The sequence below is a fragment of the Dreissena polymorpha genome, chromosome 1, assembly GCF_020536995.1.
Source record: "Dreissena polymorpha isolate Duluth1 chromosome 1, UMN_Dpol_1.0, whole genome shotgun sequence".
In the NCBI taxonomy this organism is placed as follows: domain Eukaryota; kingdom Metazoa; phylum Mollusca; class Bivalvia; order Myida; family Dreissenidae; genus Dreissena; species Dreissena polymorpha.
This window is the reverse complement of record NC_068355.1, coordinates 40843061-40863443: the sequence shown is the minus strand read 5'-3', so window position 1 is coordinate 40863443 and position 20383 is coordinate 40843061. Positions and strand designations below refer to the sequence as shown.

Genomic DNA, 20383 nt, shown 5'->3' with positions numbered 1-20383 from the left:
AGGTTGTTACCATATATTTAAATTTATTTTTTATGCATCTGGCTGTGTGAAGTCTAATCCAAATATTGCTTATTACAAATGGCTCCTTTTTGCTTGCAGCATAAAAGTCATTTGTTAATCTGACGACATGTACGGTGAAACAGTTATGGCATGTGCATGTTTTAATGAATGTCTTTACCACGACTTAGTAGCAGGTTCTCACGAGTTAGTTTATTTTTTACGATAACTCACTTGTTCTCGCTCATTAATTAGTCGCGAAAACGACTAAGTAAGTCATAAGAACGCGATACCTAACATAAGTCGTTGTAAATACATCCCCATCCCATCATGTTACTGAATGCTGATTAAAAGAGGCTTACTTAAATTCGTTTGAAATACGTCTGGCAAATAACACTTCTTGAAAAAGTTCAACTCCAAAATGTAGCGTCATAAAACTTGGCCTATGTGGTTATTTTAGTATGGGGAATAAAAAAAAACTCTAACCTGCTATATAATTATATAGTATATCTGCACATTTGTAAATGTAAGATGGCCCTGATTTTGTCAAATTTCAAACAATCCAGTAATTTCAAACGATATTTACACACATTAGCCTAAGTGGTCATTTTAATACAGGAAATACCGGTACATGCGCAATTATTGAAATAAATTCCCTCAAGCCATTCCCGAGAAATTATCTAATCGAGAACTTTAACCTACTTATATAAAATATATGAGCCTTGTTCTGAGAAAACTGGGCATAATGCGTGTGCGTAAATTGGCGTCCCAGATTAGCCTGTGCAATCCGCACAGGCAAATCAGGGACGACACTCACCGCTTTTATTATATTATATTTTTCGTTTAAATGAAGTCTCTTCTTAGCAAAAATCATGTTTAGGCGGAAAGTATCGCCCCTGATTAGCCTGTGCGGACTGCACACTCTAATCTGGGACGACACTTTACGCACATGCATTATGCCCAGTTTTCTCAGAACGCGACTCATATCCATAGTTTAAAGTGTAAATGGTCCCTTACTTTGTCAAATTTCAGACTTGCATTAAAAATTGGTGTTTTTAAATTGGAGTATGCAAGTTTTAATTTTCTTAACATCGGACGCAAACGCCTACACCAAGGCAATTGCATACATGGCAACGAAAAGGCCCGGATGAACATACACCAAGGCAATTGCATACATGGCAACGAAAAGGCCTGGATGAGCAACACAGTGTTCAATGACTGGATTACGTGTGTAAAAACGGACACGCGGCGTCAGGGTCGTCACATACTGCTGATGTTAGACAACGCTAGCTCACATGGAAAAGAAGCAGACTACAAGCTCTCTCTTGTCAAAGTAAAGTTTCTCCCTGCGAACACCACCAGCAACATTCAGCCGCTCCATCAACGCATCATCCGTGCTTTCAAGGCCCTGGTGTAATGGATATGGTGTCCGCCTAGCGACCGGGAGGTCACGGGTTCGATCCCCACCGTGGGAGCGTTCTTTAGATCTCCCCCAATACTGGTTCTAGGCCCAGGAAACGGACTCGAGAGCGTTTATATAAGCCTTAGGCTTTCGATGCAATCGAGCTAAAATAAATAGGTTTAAACTAAGGCCCTCTACCCACGGCGACTCCCAATATAAGTTAAGTTAGAGACTGCCAGCAGTGTACAAGAACGGACAAAGGAAATCTCGGCACTGGATGCCATCCAGTGGATTACAGGTACGTTGAAAGCAGTAAAGCCAGAGACAATTGTGAAGTGCTTTGAGGGAGTTTGGTTTAAGTTTTCGAATCAGTGTGATAGCGATGATGGTAATGATGGAAGTGGGAATCTTGACACGTTTTTCGGTGTGAAAAGGAACAAAATTCACCTAACAAATGCATATAACATCGTTTTTCAGGGTGCACTGTTTGATCTATGTTGTGGCTGATATTGCTTTCGAATCAACAGATTAAGTAACATCGGTTGTTCTTATAAGATACAATATGAATGAATGTTATATATATATATATATATATATATATATATATATATATATATATAGATATATATATATATATATATATATATATATATATATATATATATATATATATATATATATATATATATATATATATATATATATATATATATATATATAGATATATATGCACAAAAACTATTAAAATTTGCTGAAAGTGTGTGACTTTACTAAATGATCATAATAGGTGAAGTTTCAATAGAGAAATTCTTTAAACGTGAATTCTTTAAACGTGGACACACACTAGACCTGGAGATTTCTCAGAGCGAAAAGATGCAGTGTTAATACAATGCTTGTCACAGTATTAAGGCTTATAACCTCCTGAAATTACCATTATAAGACAGAAAGGCAGTTTGAAGTACTTATTTGAAGCAGACGTATGGGTATGAACTTGTAACCTTCAAAATAGCATCCGCAGAATAACATCGACGCAGACGAAAAGGACATTAAATTAGCTCGGACGAAGACATTCGGCTGAATAGTGGGGTATACGATCAACATGAAATAGTGTTACATAATTCACTATTGCTTACCATGTTTTCCACACAATTTAATTTGAAATTAATATTTTTCAGCGCTTGATGAAAAAAATAATAAAACTATGAATGTTTTAGTTAAACGCTATTTTGAAAAACACGATAAAAGTAGAAACTTTAATTCGGCAGAGACGTAGATAACTATCTACGTCTCTGAAATCGGGTATTTATCATTAGCGCGATTCTGATCTTAAATGTGGAACTAAAATAATAATGTATGTTATTAAGTTTCTGTGCATTCCACTGTAATCAAACAACTTAACCAAGTGTCGGATTATTATTATAATGACAAAGCAATATATCTGTATAGGATAACACACATTTATAATCCACGTAATCCTATAGGCCATAATGAGTCGTTATGTACAGCGCGTCTACTATGAATATCATGGCCAATCTGATGAGATTCTATCATTTAAACGTTCAATTACTTAAAACAATTGCACGATGCATAATGCCAATTATTCGGACTAAAGCTTTATGTTACAAATACGCGCATGAATTTTGGAATTTAGTTTATTTACATCGCGTTTAAAAACATTACTTTGTGATATGTGTTTTTAAAACTTGCAGTTAACGAAATTTTTAACCGAGCATTAAGTAAAGTTCATGCATTATTGTAATTTGTGTGCATATCATGGATTATTTATGTGTTTTAAATGTTTATTTATGTTTAGTGAACTGTGTGACACGATCTACTTTGTTATCTTGATTAATTCTGTGTCCGTGCGATAATTTTCCACATGTTGAAAGTAAAGTGAATGGATGAACGATGATTTTGGAAATACTTGTTACAATTCTGGGGACTCTGCACTGTGGAGTAGAAGGCGGTAGGAATTTTTCGTTATTTTCATTATATATTATTGATTCGTCGTAATCAAGCAAACATATTAATGCATTTTATTGGAATTCAAAGTATAGATAACGTGTATACATTTGAGGTTTTATCAGGATGAGAGTGTTAAATATACGGTAGGTGATGCACTAATATATGCAGCGGTCGTCGTCGTAGCAGTCGTAGTCATAATGTTGTCGTAGTAATTTAGTACATGTCTTCCAAGTCATTAAAATCATAATTGTCATATAATACGAATTAGACTTTGTTAAAGCATAAGTTGTCATATTCAAACTTAACTCGATGTAGTAATTGTCTACTTAGTTGTTATCGTTTTTAAAATCGTATTCAAACTTTTGATGTCTTTGTTTTGTCATATTAACAGTTTTATAAGAAGTTATGCCTTATGTATAGCCTTACTCAGAGCAGTTTTCAGATTTATAGATTTATGCGAAGGCATTGAATTCCTAACAGTCCTAACAGACTACAGTATTTGTTGTCTTAAACGTAATTGTTGTCGTCTTAGTTTCTTCTCGTATTTATAGTAGTATAGTCTAAAATAAAATCAGTGTAGTCTAAATAGCTCTACACAAAGTCATTATCGTATATTGTATTATAGTCTGTCGCAAAGCCCTTATCGCCCCAGTAGTTTTCGGATTTAAAACATAGCGCAAAGACATTGTCGCCCTAGACGTCTTCGTAATTATAGTATTGCACAAAATCTTTCCCTTTTTAGAAGTTTTCGTTTTTAAGATCTTGTGTTGTTGTTGTATTAGCAGTATTCGTGTTTTTTACCACGCACAAAGTCATTGTCGCCCTTGTACTTTACGGTCTGATTGTCTAGCACAATATAATTGCATTCTAAGTAGTTTTCGTTTTTATAGTCTTACACAAAGTCATTGTTGTCCTAGCAATCTTCGTATTCATAGTCGAATACGAACGATTTGCCATCCTTGAAGTTTTCATAGTTATGGTCTTGCACACATTCATTTTAAACCTAGAAGTTTGAGTTTAGTCATGCAATATAAATCATTGTAGCTTTCGTAGTGATAGTCTTGTACAAAGTAAGTGCGACCTAATAGTTTTCGCATTTAAAATCTTGTCAGGAAGTCACTGAGACCTAGTAGTTCTAGTATTTATAAATTACACACAACAATGGTCGTCCTAGTACTTAACGTTTTTATAGTCTTACGCGAAATATTGTCATTCTAGTAGTGTCGTAGTTATAGTACCTCACATAGTGAGTGTTCTGGTAGTTTTTATCATTGCAGCCTAACACTAAGCAGTCGCAGAATCATTTTTATTTTGTTCGTCATAGTCATAGTTGCAACAGTCGTAGACGATGTACGATTTGTTCGTTTAAGACTTTTTTAACCGCGGTTATTTGTGTAGCTCAATGGATAGCATAGACGTTGACGTCGTTTTTAGACAAAAGATGTAGAAGTAGCTATGATTTTAACTCCTCGATTGACTTCGTTGTGGTCGTATTTTTCATTTTTTTATAATCACCAATCGTTCGCTGTATGTAAGGTTTTCATAAAATGTTTTTGTTTTTTTTCTAGCAAAATACATCAACATTTCCAGCACCGAATGCGGTGGTGCCTATGACGTCGAAACATGGGGTGACGTCATAATACGCTTCGACGGAAGTGCTCAAATAGAAAAGTGCTTGTATAAAATTGACGTAAACAAATATGGGAAAGTCATATGCCTGTCACCAATTTCGTTCGAGATTACAAACAGAGTGGCGGGGATTTCTGTCAACTTATACGATGGAGCATATTCGCTAACTTTGAATCCTGAGGTACGTTTGTCTCCCTTGAATAATCTCGAAATATTATATTGCGCTTCAGACTATCATTATGAGAACACACTAGTTACAGCATGAAAAAGTCAAAAATATTAAGAGCTGAATTTCAGCGGATTATCGTAATTAACGAAACGGTATTTAAATGCAATGATTTATGAAAACAGATTTATAAAAGTTAAGGATATTATGTTTCACATAGGTGCTATGTTCAGAACCGTAAAATGGATAAGCAAGCCTTGTTCTTACAGAAAAATAATCCAAATAAATACATTTATTTTGTATTAAAAAGTAAAAAGACAACGCAAGTTGAGAGTGGAAAGACCTCTAAAACGGATAATATGTTTCATCATAAACTGCGAAAAATATTCACCTTCGTATAATTCAAACGTAGGGAGTATGATCGTATCCAGTTTCCGATATAAATTTAAAGGGACTACGTCTCTAAAATGTTGCTAAAAGAGGCAACTTCTTCAAAAAAAACTTCCCAAACTAGTAATGGCATTACGGAGTCTGAGATAATATTTATTTAAAAAATGGGCTTCTTAGTTAAAGGGGCCTTTTCACAGATTTTGGCATATTTTGAAGTTTGTCATGAAATGCTTTATATTGATAAATGTAAACATTGGATCTTAAAAGCTCCAGTAAAAAATCAAGAATAAAATTAAAAAAAGGAAAAAAAGTAGCCGGTACCAGGGCTCGAACCAGTGACCCCCGGAGTCCTGGAGTTAGTCTGAAGTAAAAACGCATTAGCCCTCTCGGCTATTCCGCCGGATATACACAGCGTAAGTATTTTATACGTTATATAAGCAATCTTCGTAGTTTCGTAAATTTAAACTACAGCAACAGAACTCTCCAAATTATTCAATCATTTCGCGTTGCAACGCTTTATAATTTTAAGGTTTTCAAATCGTCAAAAGATACATATAATGGCTATATTGGACTATGGTAAATGTTCAGTAATACTGTTTCCTCACAAATATCATAACTAAAACGAAAATTTGCGAATCTGAAACAACTTTTTTCAATTTTGTCAATCTACCAAACCGTGAAAAGATCCCTTTAAGCAAATGTAATTTTGACATTTTGACGTCATAACTTTGAGTATTCTATATATCCATAGACATGGTTGAACAAGTTAATTTACCGAGCGTGACAGCGCAGTTGATTAAAACGATGTCAACTGTCATTTCTTCCTATGGCTTATTTGTCATAAGTTCGATACCCTTGTGGTTTTATTGCTTGCGACTTTTTGCTAATGTCTGACAAATTTTAATTTTGTATGGCATTTTATTTAAATACAGTAACAAAAATGTTTGTAGGAAAGTGCATTTATGTACAATATATATATATATATATATATATATATATATATATATATATATATATATATGTAGGAATATAGGTTTTCTCGCCATAGTCTCTTTGATTTATAAGTTTATATGATCACATTCTTTGTGGATTTGTGAATGATGTACTTCAAGTTTTTGACATGCGTGTGTGAACAAATACAATTCGTAAAAATAAATGATAACTTAATATAAGAAACACATATTATTATTTTGTGTCGTTGTTTTTTTCAGATTTTCAACGCGGTCAATAGGCCGCCCGAAACCCCGACGTGTGCCAAATCAAGAGGGATAACTCTAGCGTTCCTATCCACGAGCGGCCAGCCAGGGGACGCAAACATTGTCGTGCGCGTGTTCACAGAGACTCAAGGTGAGGCATTTGATGACGCTTATGTTTTATTTGAGCCCCCTTCTGTGAAATCTAGGTTAAATGCATGTTCATCAAGTTGCGTCCCAATTTAGCCTGTGCAGACCGCACAGGCTTATCAGGGACGACACTTTCTGCCTGTGTGGATTTTTTCTTTTAAAGGATGTCTCTTCATAACGAAATCCAGTTTGAGCGGAAAGTTTCGTCCCTGATTATCCTGTGCGAACTGCACAGGCTAAACTGGGACTTCAATTTATGCACATGCGTTCGGTCCACGTTTCCCAGAACGCGGCTCATTTATTTACCACAAGCGTCTGAAACTCCAGGGACCAGATTGAAAAATGTTCATGAGGAAAATATGAAAACTTACAAGTCTTGTCTTAATTTAAAATGAAATGAAATTGTCCTTTATATTTTATAGTACCGTATACATGATATATAATAAATACCAATGAAAATCACGGGCTTTAAAATGTTCTTACTTGTTTTTATTAAGAAATGAGAATGTTTTAAAAAATTCTATGCTTTATCGTTTAATAAATATCATCGACTGAGTTATCTACTGAATACTTCAACGCGTGTCAACGTTCACTTATTTAACTGTTTAAGTGAGACGACGATTAAATTAATCGGTGACTGGTGGTTTAATACACTGCTTGACAGGAGTGAGCCGGGTAGTCGTGGGTGAATCAAAACAGTTTTTTCCCGCCGCCAGCATTCGGGCAAACTATTCTTAAATATTGAAATTCGCCAGCTCTGATATTTCGCAAGCCTGCACCATTATTGAAGATATCCAATGATTAGTTCGTCGTGCTTCTTTGTGTTACCTTTAACATTCAATTTAATATTTCCAAAGACAATATAATTACTAGTGAATGTATTATGAAGCTACAACCATGAATTATAATAATAACAGTTCTGTGAAAACGAAAAACAAACAAATAGTTCTCATAATGCCAATTGTATTTGATTTGATTAAACGTATCAAAGATAGTTAATGAATATACGTTCAACGGAAAATAATAAATTAAATCACAATATAATCAGATTAATCACATAAAAAAGTTTATAATTCCAGTGTCTCAATTGGCCATCAGTTCAATCCGGGTCCCTGTTTGTTTGTAACGCCATATCTCTCCAACAGTTGACCTTGGATTTCGCAAGGTTTCGTCGCTTTGGTAACGGCCTTAGTACATCTTCTAGCTCCGTGGTACCAACGCGTCTAAAAATAAAACAATATTTTTATCATTTAAATAGAAAATAATTGAAATTATTGGTGCGTAATATTTCATTTAATGGCATAGGCGTCATTGTGCGAACTGAGTATTGCTGGTTTCTACACCAGAACATGGCATTTCAATCATAAACATATTATAATATTATTAGTACGATATATGAAAAAAAAACGTTTTTCTCATTTATTTTACTCAGTGCATTTATAACTAAAGTAACCACCCACGTCTGATATCACTGTTACTGTTGCTTAACGACCCACGCGTGCACGGCTTTAACTAAGAAACGAACCAAACCTCATTTTCTAATGAACGCTACTTACTCAACGACCCACTTTTGAAATTCAGTCAGCCCATTCCGCCAGGCGGTGCCCCCGCTCAGTTTCCGGTCGAGTCTCGTTTTAAAGATCATGCTTCTCATGAACTGTGACACATAGTAGATCTGGTCCTGCCTGCCGAGTTTCTCCAGGGTCTGGGGCCACGTGATGCCCTTGTCCGGACCTCCTAGGAAGCTCTGAAATAGGACAAGGGATACTTATTATATTTAGGTGAATATTGACTTTAAAGGGATCTTTTCACGTTTTGGTAAATTGACAAAATTGAAAAAAGTTGTTTCAGATTCGCAAATTTTCGTTTTAGTTATGATATTTGAGAGGAAACAGTAATACTGAACATTTACCATGGTATAATATAGCCATTATATGCATCTTTTGACGATTTAATAACCTGAAAATTATAAAGCGTAACAACGCGAAACGATTTAATAATTTGGAGAGTTCTGTTGTTGTCGTTTGATTTTGTGAAACTACGAAGATTGCTTATATAAAGTATAAAATGCGTCTTTCATACATGCTTGGAAGGATGGCGAGCGGTACAATTGGTTTTTACTCCAGGACTCCGGGGATCACTGGTTCGAGCCCTGATGCGGTCTACTTTTTTCCTTTTATTAATTGTATTCTTGATATTTTACTGCAGCTTTTAGATCCAATGTTTACATTTGTCAATATAAAGCATTAAATGACAAACTTCAAAACATTTCGAAATCTGTGAAAAGGCCACTTTAATTGAGCTTGAAAATTTTAAATTAATTATGCCTAGTTATGGACACATAAAATAAGAGCTGTTATTTTGACCGGTTGGCGTTTACTAGTTGCTTGTTACTTTAATTCAAAGCAATATCTTGACAAGATTTGTTATCATTCACTCCATACTTCAAGTACGTATTTTCCAATGGCATATTATATTTATACCATTATTTTTCACGCTTTTTTGAAGCTTAGAAGCTACTTAGAAGCATATAGATCCCATACCATAGCCTTGTTCTGTAATTCAAGGCCCTCTACTTGGAAAGATTGTTTGCTCGGTCTTGGACATCTAGTGTCCCTTCTTCTGCATCCCGGCTGCATCATGCCGCTCATTCTCGGTGTCACTCCAGCGCTGACAGGGCTGGAAGCAGTGCGGAGAGGCATGCGCATGGTTACCGGCTCGACCATCAGAGGTCTTATTGTGCGCACGTTAGTGTTTATATTGCTGGGTCCAGCAGTTGGACTGCCTGGCGAACCTCGAGAATATGTCTCGTTGTTGTTGTTCATTAAGCCGTCTGCAAATATTTAATATACACAATACGTAAATCAAGCATTTTTTATATAAATTATCCGCCATTTTGAATGAAAATCGTATTTAAAACGGGTTTATTAATATTTTCTTTAAAGATATAAAAATACATCTGCAGTAATTCTCAAAATAAACGGACCTATATCGTCGTCGTTTTGGTCTCCTTGGATCTCATCGATGACCACTTGATGTCCGAATGTAGTGGTCACGCGGCACACTCTGTCTGAGTAGTCCAGGATCTCTTCCCGTTGGCACGTGGTGGTTACCACTCTTCTCTGAGGCACCTGGGTGCGGTGCGAGTTTGAGGTCCCGTCTCCGAGGGCATCACGGGGGTTGGTGAAACTCTGGTACACAGATGGCCCGATCTGGGCGCGATTTGTATTGAAATTGCCGGGCAGCTGTGATGTAGAGCTCTTTACAACAGTTCCATTGCACGAGGCAATGTTCTCCAAGTCCTTAAATGATCATCGTGAAAAAATAATAATCAGAAAACAGGCTTTTAGTAAAATATTTGTTCCCAACTATGTCTCAATATCCTATGATATGAAAAAAGTAAATATTTTTAAATAACACAATTCCTTTAGCTTCTGGAGTCTGGAGTGTGTATTTTTATTTTTGGATATTATTAACATATAAACATTAATTCTTAGGGGCATAACTACATAACAAATTCAACTCACCTCTACTGTCAGTTCTGTGTTAGTCGGGACGGATGGATCACAATTGTTCGACACCTCATCATATACTGCATTTAAAAAGAACATTTATTTTTAAACGACTATCTTTTGGAGAGAATCTAAGTCTTTATAAAATATTTTGAAATCAAATGTGTAAATGAATAATAACAATAATATCTGCAAAAATACAATAATAATAATAATTATAATAATAATAGTGATAACTAGAAATGGCGCGGCAGAGGCCGACGCGTATCCCCACGCCGCATGTTTGACACAGGGGCGCCCCAGGGTTGGTAATGGGGCCATGCATAGTTGAGATTGACCGTTTTGTCATAAGAGATGTTCAGTATAAATTTGAAGTACTTCAATGTAGAAATGAAGAAGTTTATGTAAAATAACCTAAAAAATGAGTGAAAATCTATACCCTAATTTCACCTCCTCATCCTGCTCTCCTAACAAATCTAATAATGAATCACTGTAGTCAATTATGTACATGTCATCCTAATCGGAATGACTTATGAGATGACTGAACATGCTCTCTTATAGCCAATCTTCAAGCTTCTGTTTTGGAAAAGTGATGTTTTGAGGTTAAATGGTTGACTAAATAGTAGCGTCTCAGAAATTTTCTATCGCAATCTTGTACACAACAATGAATATGATGAATTTCATGTCTGTCTTTGATGTGCCTGTTCAAAGTCCATCTTGCTTTGAATTGTTTCTCACATTTTTCCCACATGAACATTTTGACAGATTTTCAGTAATGAGTCTAAAATTGTAATTGCACAAATTGAAAGTTTCAGCCCTTTTATAGATTCTTAAGGCTGTATTCCATGAGTTTCTCATGCTTTTTATGCTTGACTGCATTCTATCTCTTGTCTCATATAGAGGTGTCCCTTTGCGCCAATATTTTATAATCCCTTGTATAAACATTAGATTGAGCGAAACCATTTCACAGATGAGTTAACAAAAACAATTGAAAACTTAATACATCTCTGCGCCACTACTGTGTAACTGAGTGTGAATGTCAGAGTTTAATTACAGGTCTCGCTGCGCCTTTACGACAGCCTTATGTGCGGACCTGCCCCTGTGACCTGTCAGGGGAAAGTATTTTAATTTTGAACCAAAGTAGGTCAAATTTACCCCAACTGCTCGGGTTTTCGCCAAAGGTTTATTATTATTCATATTTCTATTTTTAATACAAATACACCCAATGAGACCTTATCGTTCACTGGTATAAAATAAATATAAAAAAAACAGGAGGAGAATTATATTACAATTATAAAAAACGTTAATCATCGTAGAAGTAGTAGTAGTTTTATAAGTATTATTACTATTATTCGTATTTTTGAATACATGTGTTTTTGTTTTTTTTCATATATCCCTTTCTGTAACTATCCAAACATAGTAACAAGTATTACAATGAGTTCCTTATATTGTTTGTTTGTTGTCATAAGCTTGCATTTATTATATATATGCGAAATATATTTACTGCTATATTGTTTTCTTTGTCAATTTACTTTTATCCCTACAGTACTGGATACGAAACCGAATTTACGAAATATTTATGCTTACCGTCGTTTTGAATATCCTCGATTTGAACAGCAATCTTCATCAGTTCGTCTATCGGCATGCGAAAACAACATTTTCGCAAATGACGCCTCAGATATTCTCGAAGACGTTCACCACGACGTGAAGGTTTGCAACATTTATTTCCCAACATTTGCAAACATGAATAAAAACTTTAACAAATTTTACTTAAAAACGCACGCAAAAGTAATCAAGACTGCACTCATTCAAGACGACGCTGGTTGCTATGATAGTAAACGACACGTCATAAATGTTAATGACATCATGACGTCGTTCAAGGGGGATAATTGTAGCAATATTTTAGCAAGATTTGTACTGCATAATGTTACGCAATTACGGATTTAATTTTAATTTTGGTTCCACTCATGCGGATGTAAACGCAATAGTCAAATGGTCGATTCCAAAGTATCTGAGAAATTACGTTATCAAAGTATGACGAATTACACGGAAAATGGCTGCCAAAGTCAACGATAGAAATTACATTTAAACAGGTATTGCATTTCATTTCACCGCAATACAAAAGTTTATACATCCTATCTTAATTTTATGAACGAAATTGCACACTTCTCAACAGGGTATTTATATAGAGCTGTATTCGAGTTGACAGATACATGTCATTGTCTTTCTTACAAGATTCATTCTTATTTTTTGTTATTATTCAGGTAATATTACACATGATTTGTGTTTTTATTTACTTTATACTGTTATTGTTAGTTGCGTTTTGTATTCCTTTTCATTTTAGTATTTATCATTTTATTTACACACTGCTGCGTAAAATGTGTAATTCTTAACTAAAATACGTTTAACGCTTAACGTCACATGCTTTACTGAAATAAATATGAAACTTTTTACAGAATACTAGCTCTTCTTCAAACGATAATTGTTTTATTACATGTCTTTACTACGTTTTTATCCCCAAATTAAAATGCTTAGTCTTCTGTTTGGGTATTGGTATTGCTTCATAAATTAAATACAATTTCTATCATTATTTCATAACTATGGTTTATTTTAGTTTAATGATATCGGGACTAAGATTTCAATTTATTCTCATGAGGCTCGAGTAAGACCGTATCTCTTCTCTGGAGAAGTCCATATTGTCGAATGAATTATGTAAACAATAGCACCAAAACACAGTGTAACAATCAAACGCACACAGCTTTTAAACAGGTATATAAAACCAATAAATAGTGTATGGCGATATAAATCATCAATAGAAAAAGACCCTGTTTCACTAAGAGCTAATATTTCTTGTTAAGGTAGCGCAGCCCTAATGATTTCCCGCGATTTCTTCGAAGGTTGAAGAGCCTTATATTAGGTGCCGTAGCCTAGTGGTTAAGGCGATAGACTAGAAATCTGTTGGGATATTCTCGTGCAGGTTCGAATCCTGCCGACGACGTATACTTTTTTGCGACGCGTTTTATTTCTTTTCTAACGTAATTTGATTTCATATGGCGTATAAGCTATATTTATTGTTAAATATGTTGCAATTTTAAAAATTAAAACAACGTTATGGCTAAATTGGTTGATTTACTGCTGAAAATACGAACCATGCATGTTGCATTTTTATTTTTATTTCGAAAGTAAACGGTAAATCTGTCTATTTCTTGGTATTTTTGCTGTATATAGTGTATCTATAAAAACTAACTTCAAAATATTACTTAAATGATACTATTTAGAATTTTATGACACTTTGTTTTTAACCAACCTAATTTCTACTTGCCTGATACGACTTATATTTCATGGCGCTCGTCCATAGATAACAAGTTATAAAAAATTAAAAGTCTGTAAAAGAAAACTTTTTTCATCTTGTTTAAACTTTAAACACCTTTACTGCATCTGTACACACCAACTGCATGGCTATATTTGGAAATCTGGAAGAATTATGGAACTTTCATATACCCCAGGGTGCACATAAACTGGACAATAGCCGAGTGTGGGGTGGTTTTGAAAAAATCAGTATATTTTTTATTGAAAGCATGGAAAGACTACCTAAAAATTTGCATGTAGTTCAGTGAAATGATGCTGATTAAGAAAATAATAGATTAGATTAGATTTGGATAGGTGCCCATTACGGGTGCGCTACCTTAAGTTTCATAAGCACTTTTGGTGTGGCGTTTTGCAGTTAAGAAGTAAGAGTTAACAGCGACGCGATTGACAGGTAGCATAAGGCGGGTTGCATATGCAAGAGGCGATATATGCGGCAACAAGAAATAACGTTAAAATAACGATTTAACTGAAAAGTATTTAAGACTGAAATACTGAAACTGATTTAATATCATACACACAATTTTGAACCATAGGTCGCTCCTAATATTTAGTGTTTCCCTGGACTTTGGAAGTTCAGAAAAAAAAACGTCACAATGTTTTGAAGGGTATTTCAGTCTTTCGGTTGATTCCACGAAACGTTGATTTTAAGTGATATAATCGCAATTAGTGATATATTTTCTTCTATCGATTGGAATCACAATTATAAATAATCATCATTAAAAGCAATTTTTTTATTATTATTTAAATATAAAGAGATAATTATATATCGATATCTAAAACCAAATGGAAGATTTCACTTAATAAATTATGTTGGTTTATAACGAGTTAAACATACTTATGGATTGACAATTTTTTGTTATTTGTTGCTTTTTGCTTGAAGCAGAAATGTTTTTAATTAAGTGTCATCTGTATAGTGTTAATTTATTCAAGACCATTAATATGATTTCATGACATTGATCATCAAGCAGATTGCAGTAGCAATATCACATTTATCAGATTGCAGAAGCAATATCACTTCAATCAGATTGCAGTAGCAATATAACGTTATTCAGATTGCAGTAGCGATATCACTTCAATCACATTGCAGTAGCAATATCACTTCAATCGGATTGCAGTAGCAATATCACTTCAATCGTATTGCAGTAGCAGTATCACTTCAATCAGATTGCATTAGCAATATCACTTCAATCAGATTGCAGTAGCAATATCACTTCAATCAGATTGCAGTAGCAATAACACTTCAATCAGATTGCAGTAGCAATATCACTTCAATCAGATTGCAGTAGCAATATCACTTCAATCAGATTGCAGTAGAAATATTACGGCAAGCAGATTGCAGTGGGAGTCTCACTTCAATCATATTACAATGGCAATATCACTTCAGATTGCAATAGCTTTACAATTCACTCAGAGTTCAATAGCAATATCACTTCAATCGGACATCAATATCCCTGAGCTGTATAGACATTCAATCATACCCAAAAACACAATTGACAACCGTGAAATCTTCAGGTATCAAAAAGGTGTTGAGACGTTCTGGTAGTAAGATAAACTATGCGACATTCAATATATGATCAGAAAGATCTTGATTCCGCGCATAAGATAGTCTGTGAATAAAATTGAAAAGCAACTATATTACCTTATGAATAATGCATTTTGTTGAAAATGTATCTACAGAGGCAGCCATTTTGTGTGGTAAACGTCATATTTTCATCGCATGGTTCCCTGTATTGAAATGCTTCTTAGCAAACGTAGCATTTTTTATAATCGTCGATCCCCATGAGACACATATTTTCCACTTTTACACATGCTTTTAAAACTGTGCACACATTTCAATGACTGCAAAACGAAACTAAAATCCGAACGATGTTTATCAATATCCTTTATGAAAGAAAACATTTAAGTTAATCAACATATTCATGCACATTCATGCGACTATTTATTCCAATGGAGATATATTATTTATCTGCTATTTTTAGTAGTGTCAATATGCGAAATCCCAATTTACCGTTAATCGCATTAACAAAAACACAGGTGAATGTGTAAATGGACTAGCTAAAAAGCTGCGCACGAACTTTTGGTAATGAGAGTTTCACATGTATAGCTTATGTTTGAGTATAAACACACTTGTTCATATTGGATTGTATAAGTTAACCTTAAAGGGACTTGTCCTCCTATTGTGTAATTTTGAAAAAGGTCAATTCTATCGGTTGAACTAAATAATCTATTAATATTTAGTTATCGCAGGTATGTCTTGCTCATGTAGTTTTTAAAATATTTTTGCATTTTATTTAAAAAATAAGCGGCTTATAAAACATTTTAAAGTATGAAAGCTACTATTAAACCATAAACAAACTTAGTTTTAAAAACTACATGAGCAAGACTTAATTGTGCGTTACGTAATTTAAAAATCATAACAGTATCCTGGGATGAAAATGAGCTTCTTTGAAATGAACAACGGGAATCAAGAAAATGATTGTCTTAATAGTCACGGATAACCATAAAATAAAGAACAATTTCTAAAATTTGAAAGAAAAAAACATTAACTTTCCAGCACTTCTTTATGGTTTTTCGCTAGAGTCACGAAACTTTGAGGAGGGCCGATACTATGAGAATACGGGATAACTTTGGGAATTATATCGAGTCTTCTGCAACATTATATTTAATCCATTTTGGAAAAGATGTATTGCAATTATATGTCAATTTCATTGATCTTTTTAAAACATACAATACTGCCAAAATTGTGGAACTCCAATTATTTGTTAACGGCCCTTTTTACTGGGGAGCGCCGATTTTATGTCGGTATATAAAGGGAATATGATTTGTTAAAGACATCCTAAACTACAAGCAGCATTTGTTAAAAATCCGGATTTCGAACTTAATCATAGACCTTGTGTACATTTTGTCAAATTTGAGTGAATAACCCTGACGATTTAAAATACGTATGTTCGCTGAAACTGAAGAATATTACGACGATGACTATTGTGTTGCTTTCATTCCAGATATAGATTAAACCTTAAATGTTCCACATTATAATAAGAACTTGTATGTATAAGATATTTATACACAACCATGAACCACCAACATGCCAAGCAAAATGGAAAAGCCGTTTAAGTATTTATAGTTGGCAAAGTTTGCATACATGGGTTATTACAATCACAAAAGATTCACGTAATTAATGGTTCAAAGTAAGACTGACATGGTACTCACAATATACTATCAACACATTCTTTGATTTCAGCAGAGGTATGGGGATTTAAACAATCAAAAGAACTAGGGAGAATTCACCTTAAATTTTGCAAACGTATTTTAAAACTTAAAACTTATACATCTAATGCGGGCGTATATGGGGAATTAGGTCGGTACCCTCTGTTCATTTCTAGGTATCTAAAAATTATTAAATATTGGAGTAAAATTATACATACGGATAATATTATTATTAAAAAGGTTTATGAGCAAGCCAAGGAAGATTGTAACAATGGTTTTACAAATTGGGTTTCTAATGTAAAGTTATTGCTGAGTAATTATGGTTTCTCTTATATCTTCGAAGATGCTGACAATGTCGATTTTAAATCTTTTATCATCATTTTCAAACAACGTGTCATAGACAATTTCATTCAGGAATGGTCCCAGAACATGCAGACAAACCGTGTTCTTACTAATTATGTCCTCTTTAAAAACATTTTCAACTACGAATCATACCTAGATTTACTACCAAGCAGCCTTAGAATGTTCTTTTGTAGACTAAGACTGTCGGTCCACCCCCTAAGAATACAAACGGGTAGATATGGTAGAAATAGAATTGATAGGGATCAGCGTTACTGTTTATTTTGTAATTCACAAGATATTGAAGATGAATATCATTTCATGCTTATATGTCCATTCTTAGATGAGATTCGCAAAAAATATGTACCAAAGTACTATTACCAACGCCCATCGATGTTTAAATTTTTGGAAATGTTGGGCATTGATAACAAGACCAAATTAATTAAAATTTCTATTTTTATTAAATACGCATTAAATAAAAGAAACACATTGTTAAATGTAAGTTCATCCTCTTAAATAATGAAACTTACAAATTCTGGACTAACACAATTTATTTGATTAAACTATTCAAATGTTATATTTTTATAGTAAAGACCAGGTATACCGTATGTACTTTGCTACACACCGTATGTGCTGAAATAATATATTATATGAAGTAATGTACTTTATTGTATACCGTATGTACTAAAACTATGTATTATATGAGTAACGTGGCATGAATCTAAATCATGATTTGTTTTTTGTTATACTGACGATGTACATTGTGCAAGTCAAAATAAAACATATGTTCTGTTCTGTTCTGTTTGTTTTAAAATGAAGATGAGTGTACCAGAAGAAAAACTATTTGTAAGACAGAAACATGAACATGTGTCCATATATTTAGGAATTTTAATGTCATACGAGTGTTATAACATGAAATTATTTGTGCTGTAAGATAACATTGATATTGATTCAGTTTCGATTGTAAAGTTTGTATTGGGATCAGTTTGTAAATCATTTGTAAACTGAAAAATATATATTAAAATAAAACGATTTATCATTGTAGACATTATATGGCAACCCCTATTCATCGTCAGAGAAGAACATCCGAACTAGTCTTTGCTGTAATGTAAATATCCCGTAATGCAAACATTTATATACGTTCGTCGAAATTGGTTGGGTCTTTGGCTGACTGATTGACCGTCTTAACTGTGCGCTTTTGTGTTGTCGTTTTTTTTAAAGTTTTTATATCTTGTATGTAAATGCGTTATATATTGGTTAAAATAATATTTTTCGGAAAGGGAAATACATACTCGACTTATTTCACTAATTTAGGATTTCGTATACTACACACATTTCAAACTGAGCTCTTATTTAAGACCTCTCCTACATCAATATCAGACTCAGCAAAGATGCAAGACCCTGGTTACATTAATTTAAGACTCAGCACCAATTTATGACTGCGACTAGATTTATTTCAGACTCGGAACATACTAAAGGGAAAACTTAAATTAAGTTTAGACTCGCAAACAGTTAAGATTCCACCAACATTAATTTCAGACGCGGCACATATTTAAGACTCTGTCTACATAAATATCAGATTCAGCCTACGTATATTTCATTCATTCATTTAAGTCTCCATCCATATGTATTTCAGACTTTGCTATCTTTTATGCCAGACTCCGCCTGCATTTATTTCAGACTCCACCGACACTAATCAAAGACTACGCCTTTATGAATAGCACACACTGCCCACATTTATTTCAGAATACGCTTTCTTATATTTTAAACTCTGTCTATATCGATTTCAGACTCCGCCTACTTCACCGCGGATGCCAAGAGGACGGTCATGTGGGTGGTGGTGGGGGTGGTCATATCCCTAGGGGTCATCTCGGCCGCGCTCCTTGTGATGTTCGTCTTTTGCTGCTGCCGGAAGCGGCCGTTAAAACACGTGGGGCAGCTACACCGGGATCCATTTCCGATTGATGGTACGTACGTGTGTGAAACTCGAGGGTTGCTTATTACTTATTATCTTTAATTTAAAATCAAGATTTAGAAAACCGTAATTAATAAAAGTGTTTTTGTTTTATACGCTGTAATATTTTGCGTTGATTCTGTACAAGTTACTCACAAACCTTAAACAATATTTGTTAGTGTTGTGTTAGCGAATAATTATTTCTTCTTTATCATAAGTCTATAATTTATTTGGAGTGTAAGATTTTTGGTTCTTACGAGTCACCTGAAACTGTCATTGCTCTCTTCAAACTGGTATTACCGAATTCATTTTAGCAGTATTACTGAAACTGAGTTTAATTTTAACATTACACAGTTGCATTTGCACATGCACAATAACAAGATCGTGTAAAATTATTCTATTTTTATTTTCATAAAAATATACTTTGATCGCCACCAATACTGGAAGTTTTTAATGCTTACTGAAACCGGAGACAACGTCATAGTCTGACGTAAGTTATTTTCACTCAATTTCAGCTGAACATCCAATGACAGACATCAATGCAGAAGAAGTATTCGCAGAACAAATTGAATCTAGAAGCCAACCCGAAGAGTTGCCTAGGGACACAACGTATGAAATCACGAACACTGAGGAAGAATTGGGCGCAATCGGAGGAGAAAGTATCGAGTTCGAGACTCTTAGCGTAAATGCGTCACAAATTGTACACACTCTGGATTATGAAAATGCTAGCTTTGCAATAGAAAGTGAAACGTAGATTTGATTTCGAACATTTTTATGCAACACTCGGATTATTTGCATGCTTCTTCTTTAAAAGCATTAACGCCTTTATTGTTGACATTCAACTCATATTTTTGTGTAGTTGATATTGGGATGACACGCTAATGTTGCAAAAGCCGAGACTCGACCAATGCACTGAAGAACCAGTCTGACATGTCCAGGGGTGTTTCAGTGTACTTTGTTTATGGAATGACATGCAGAAATATAACCCATTTATTACTAGTAGACTCTCCCATCCTTCTAAATTGGATCGATTTATTTCCAAAATTAGGGCTGTATAGTATATTTATTTCTATATTTAAAATATGTCTTACAGAAATTCCTTTAAGAAAA

The 20383-nt window shown here is 34.2% G+C and overlaps 2 protein-coding genes across 4 annotated transcripts; one reads left to right on the top strand and one right to left on the bottom strand.

Annotated features, from left to right (window-relative positions):
* The first annotated feature begins 1676 nt into the window (after positions 1 to 1676).
* LOC127869390 (uncharacterized) lies at positions 1677 to 20383 on the top strand. The gene is made up of 4 exons (XM_052411967.1): positions 1677 to 1697; positions 6761 to 6896; positions 19110 to 19286; positions 19789 to 20383. Exons 1-4 carry the CDS (start codon positions 1677 to 1679, stop codon positions 20025 to 20027), a joined length of 573 nt encoding a protein of 190 aa, XP_052267927.1. The 3' UTR covers positions 20028 to 20383.
* Positions 7839 to 15778, bottom strand: LOC127877851 (uncharacterized). Of its 3 annotated transcripts, none has more exons than XM_052424149.1 (7): positions 15413 to 15778; positions 11992 to 12415; positions 10420 to 10484; positions 9879 to 10194; positions 9436 to 9725; positions 8449 to 8639; positions 7839 to 8115 (listed from the first exon to the last, which is right to left on the bottom strand). In XM_052424149.1, exons 2-7 carry the CDS (start codon positions 12137 to 12139, stop codon positions 7992 to 7994), a joined length of 1134 nt encoding a protein of 377 aa, XP_052280109.1. In that variant the 5' UTR covers positions 12140 to 12415; positions 15413 to 15778; the 3' UTR covers positions 7839 to 7991. The 3 variants fall into 3 exon arrangements, with proteins under 3 accessions (XP_052280109.1, XP_052280120.1, XP_052280114.1); XM_052424160.1 differs by having other exon boundaries at positions 11992 to 12230; XM_052424154.1 differs by lacking the exon at positions 15413 to 15778 and adding an exon at positions 15252 to 15267.

Coding starts and splice junctions, on each gene's coding strand:
- LOC127877851 (XM_052424149.1), bottom strand. CDS start 12,139: ATGTTGGGAAATAAATGTTGCAAACCTTCACGTCGTGGTGAACGTCTT. Junction 10,485..11,991: donor CGAGGATATTCAAAACGACG/GTAAGCATAAAT, acceptor TTTTAAATGCAG/TATATGATGAGGTGTCGAAC. Junction 8,116..8,448: donor TTTCAAAAGTGGGTCGTTGA/GTAAGTAGCGTT, acceptor TTTTATTTTTAG/ACGCGTTGGTACCACGGAGC.
- LOC127869390 (XM_052411967.1), top strand. CDS start 1,677: ATGCCATCCAGTGGATTACAG. Junction 1,698..6,760: donor TGCCATCCAGTGGATTACAG/GTACGTTGAAAG, acceptor TGTTTTTTTCAG/ATTTTCAACGCGGTCAATAG. Junction 19,287..19,788: donor GGATCCATTTCCGATTGATG/GTACGTACGTGT, acceptor ACTCAATTTCAG/CTGAACATCCAATGACAGAC.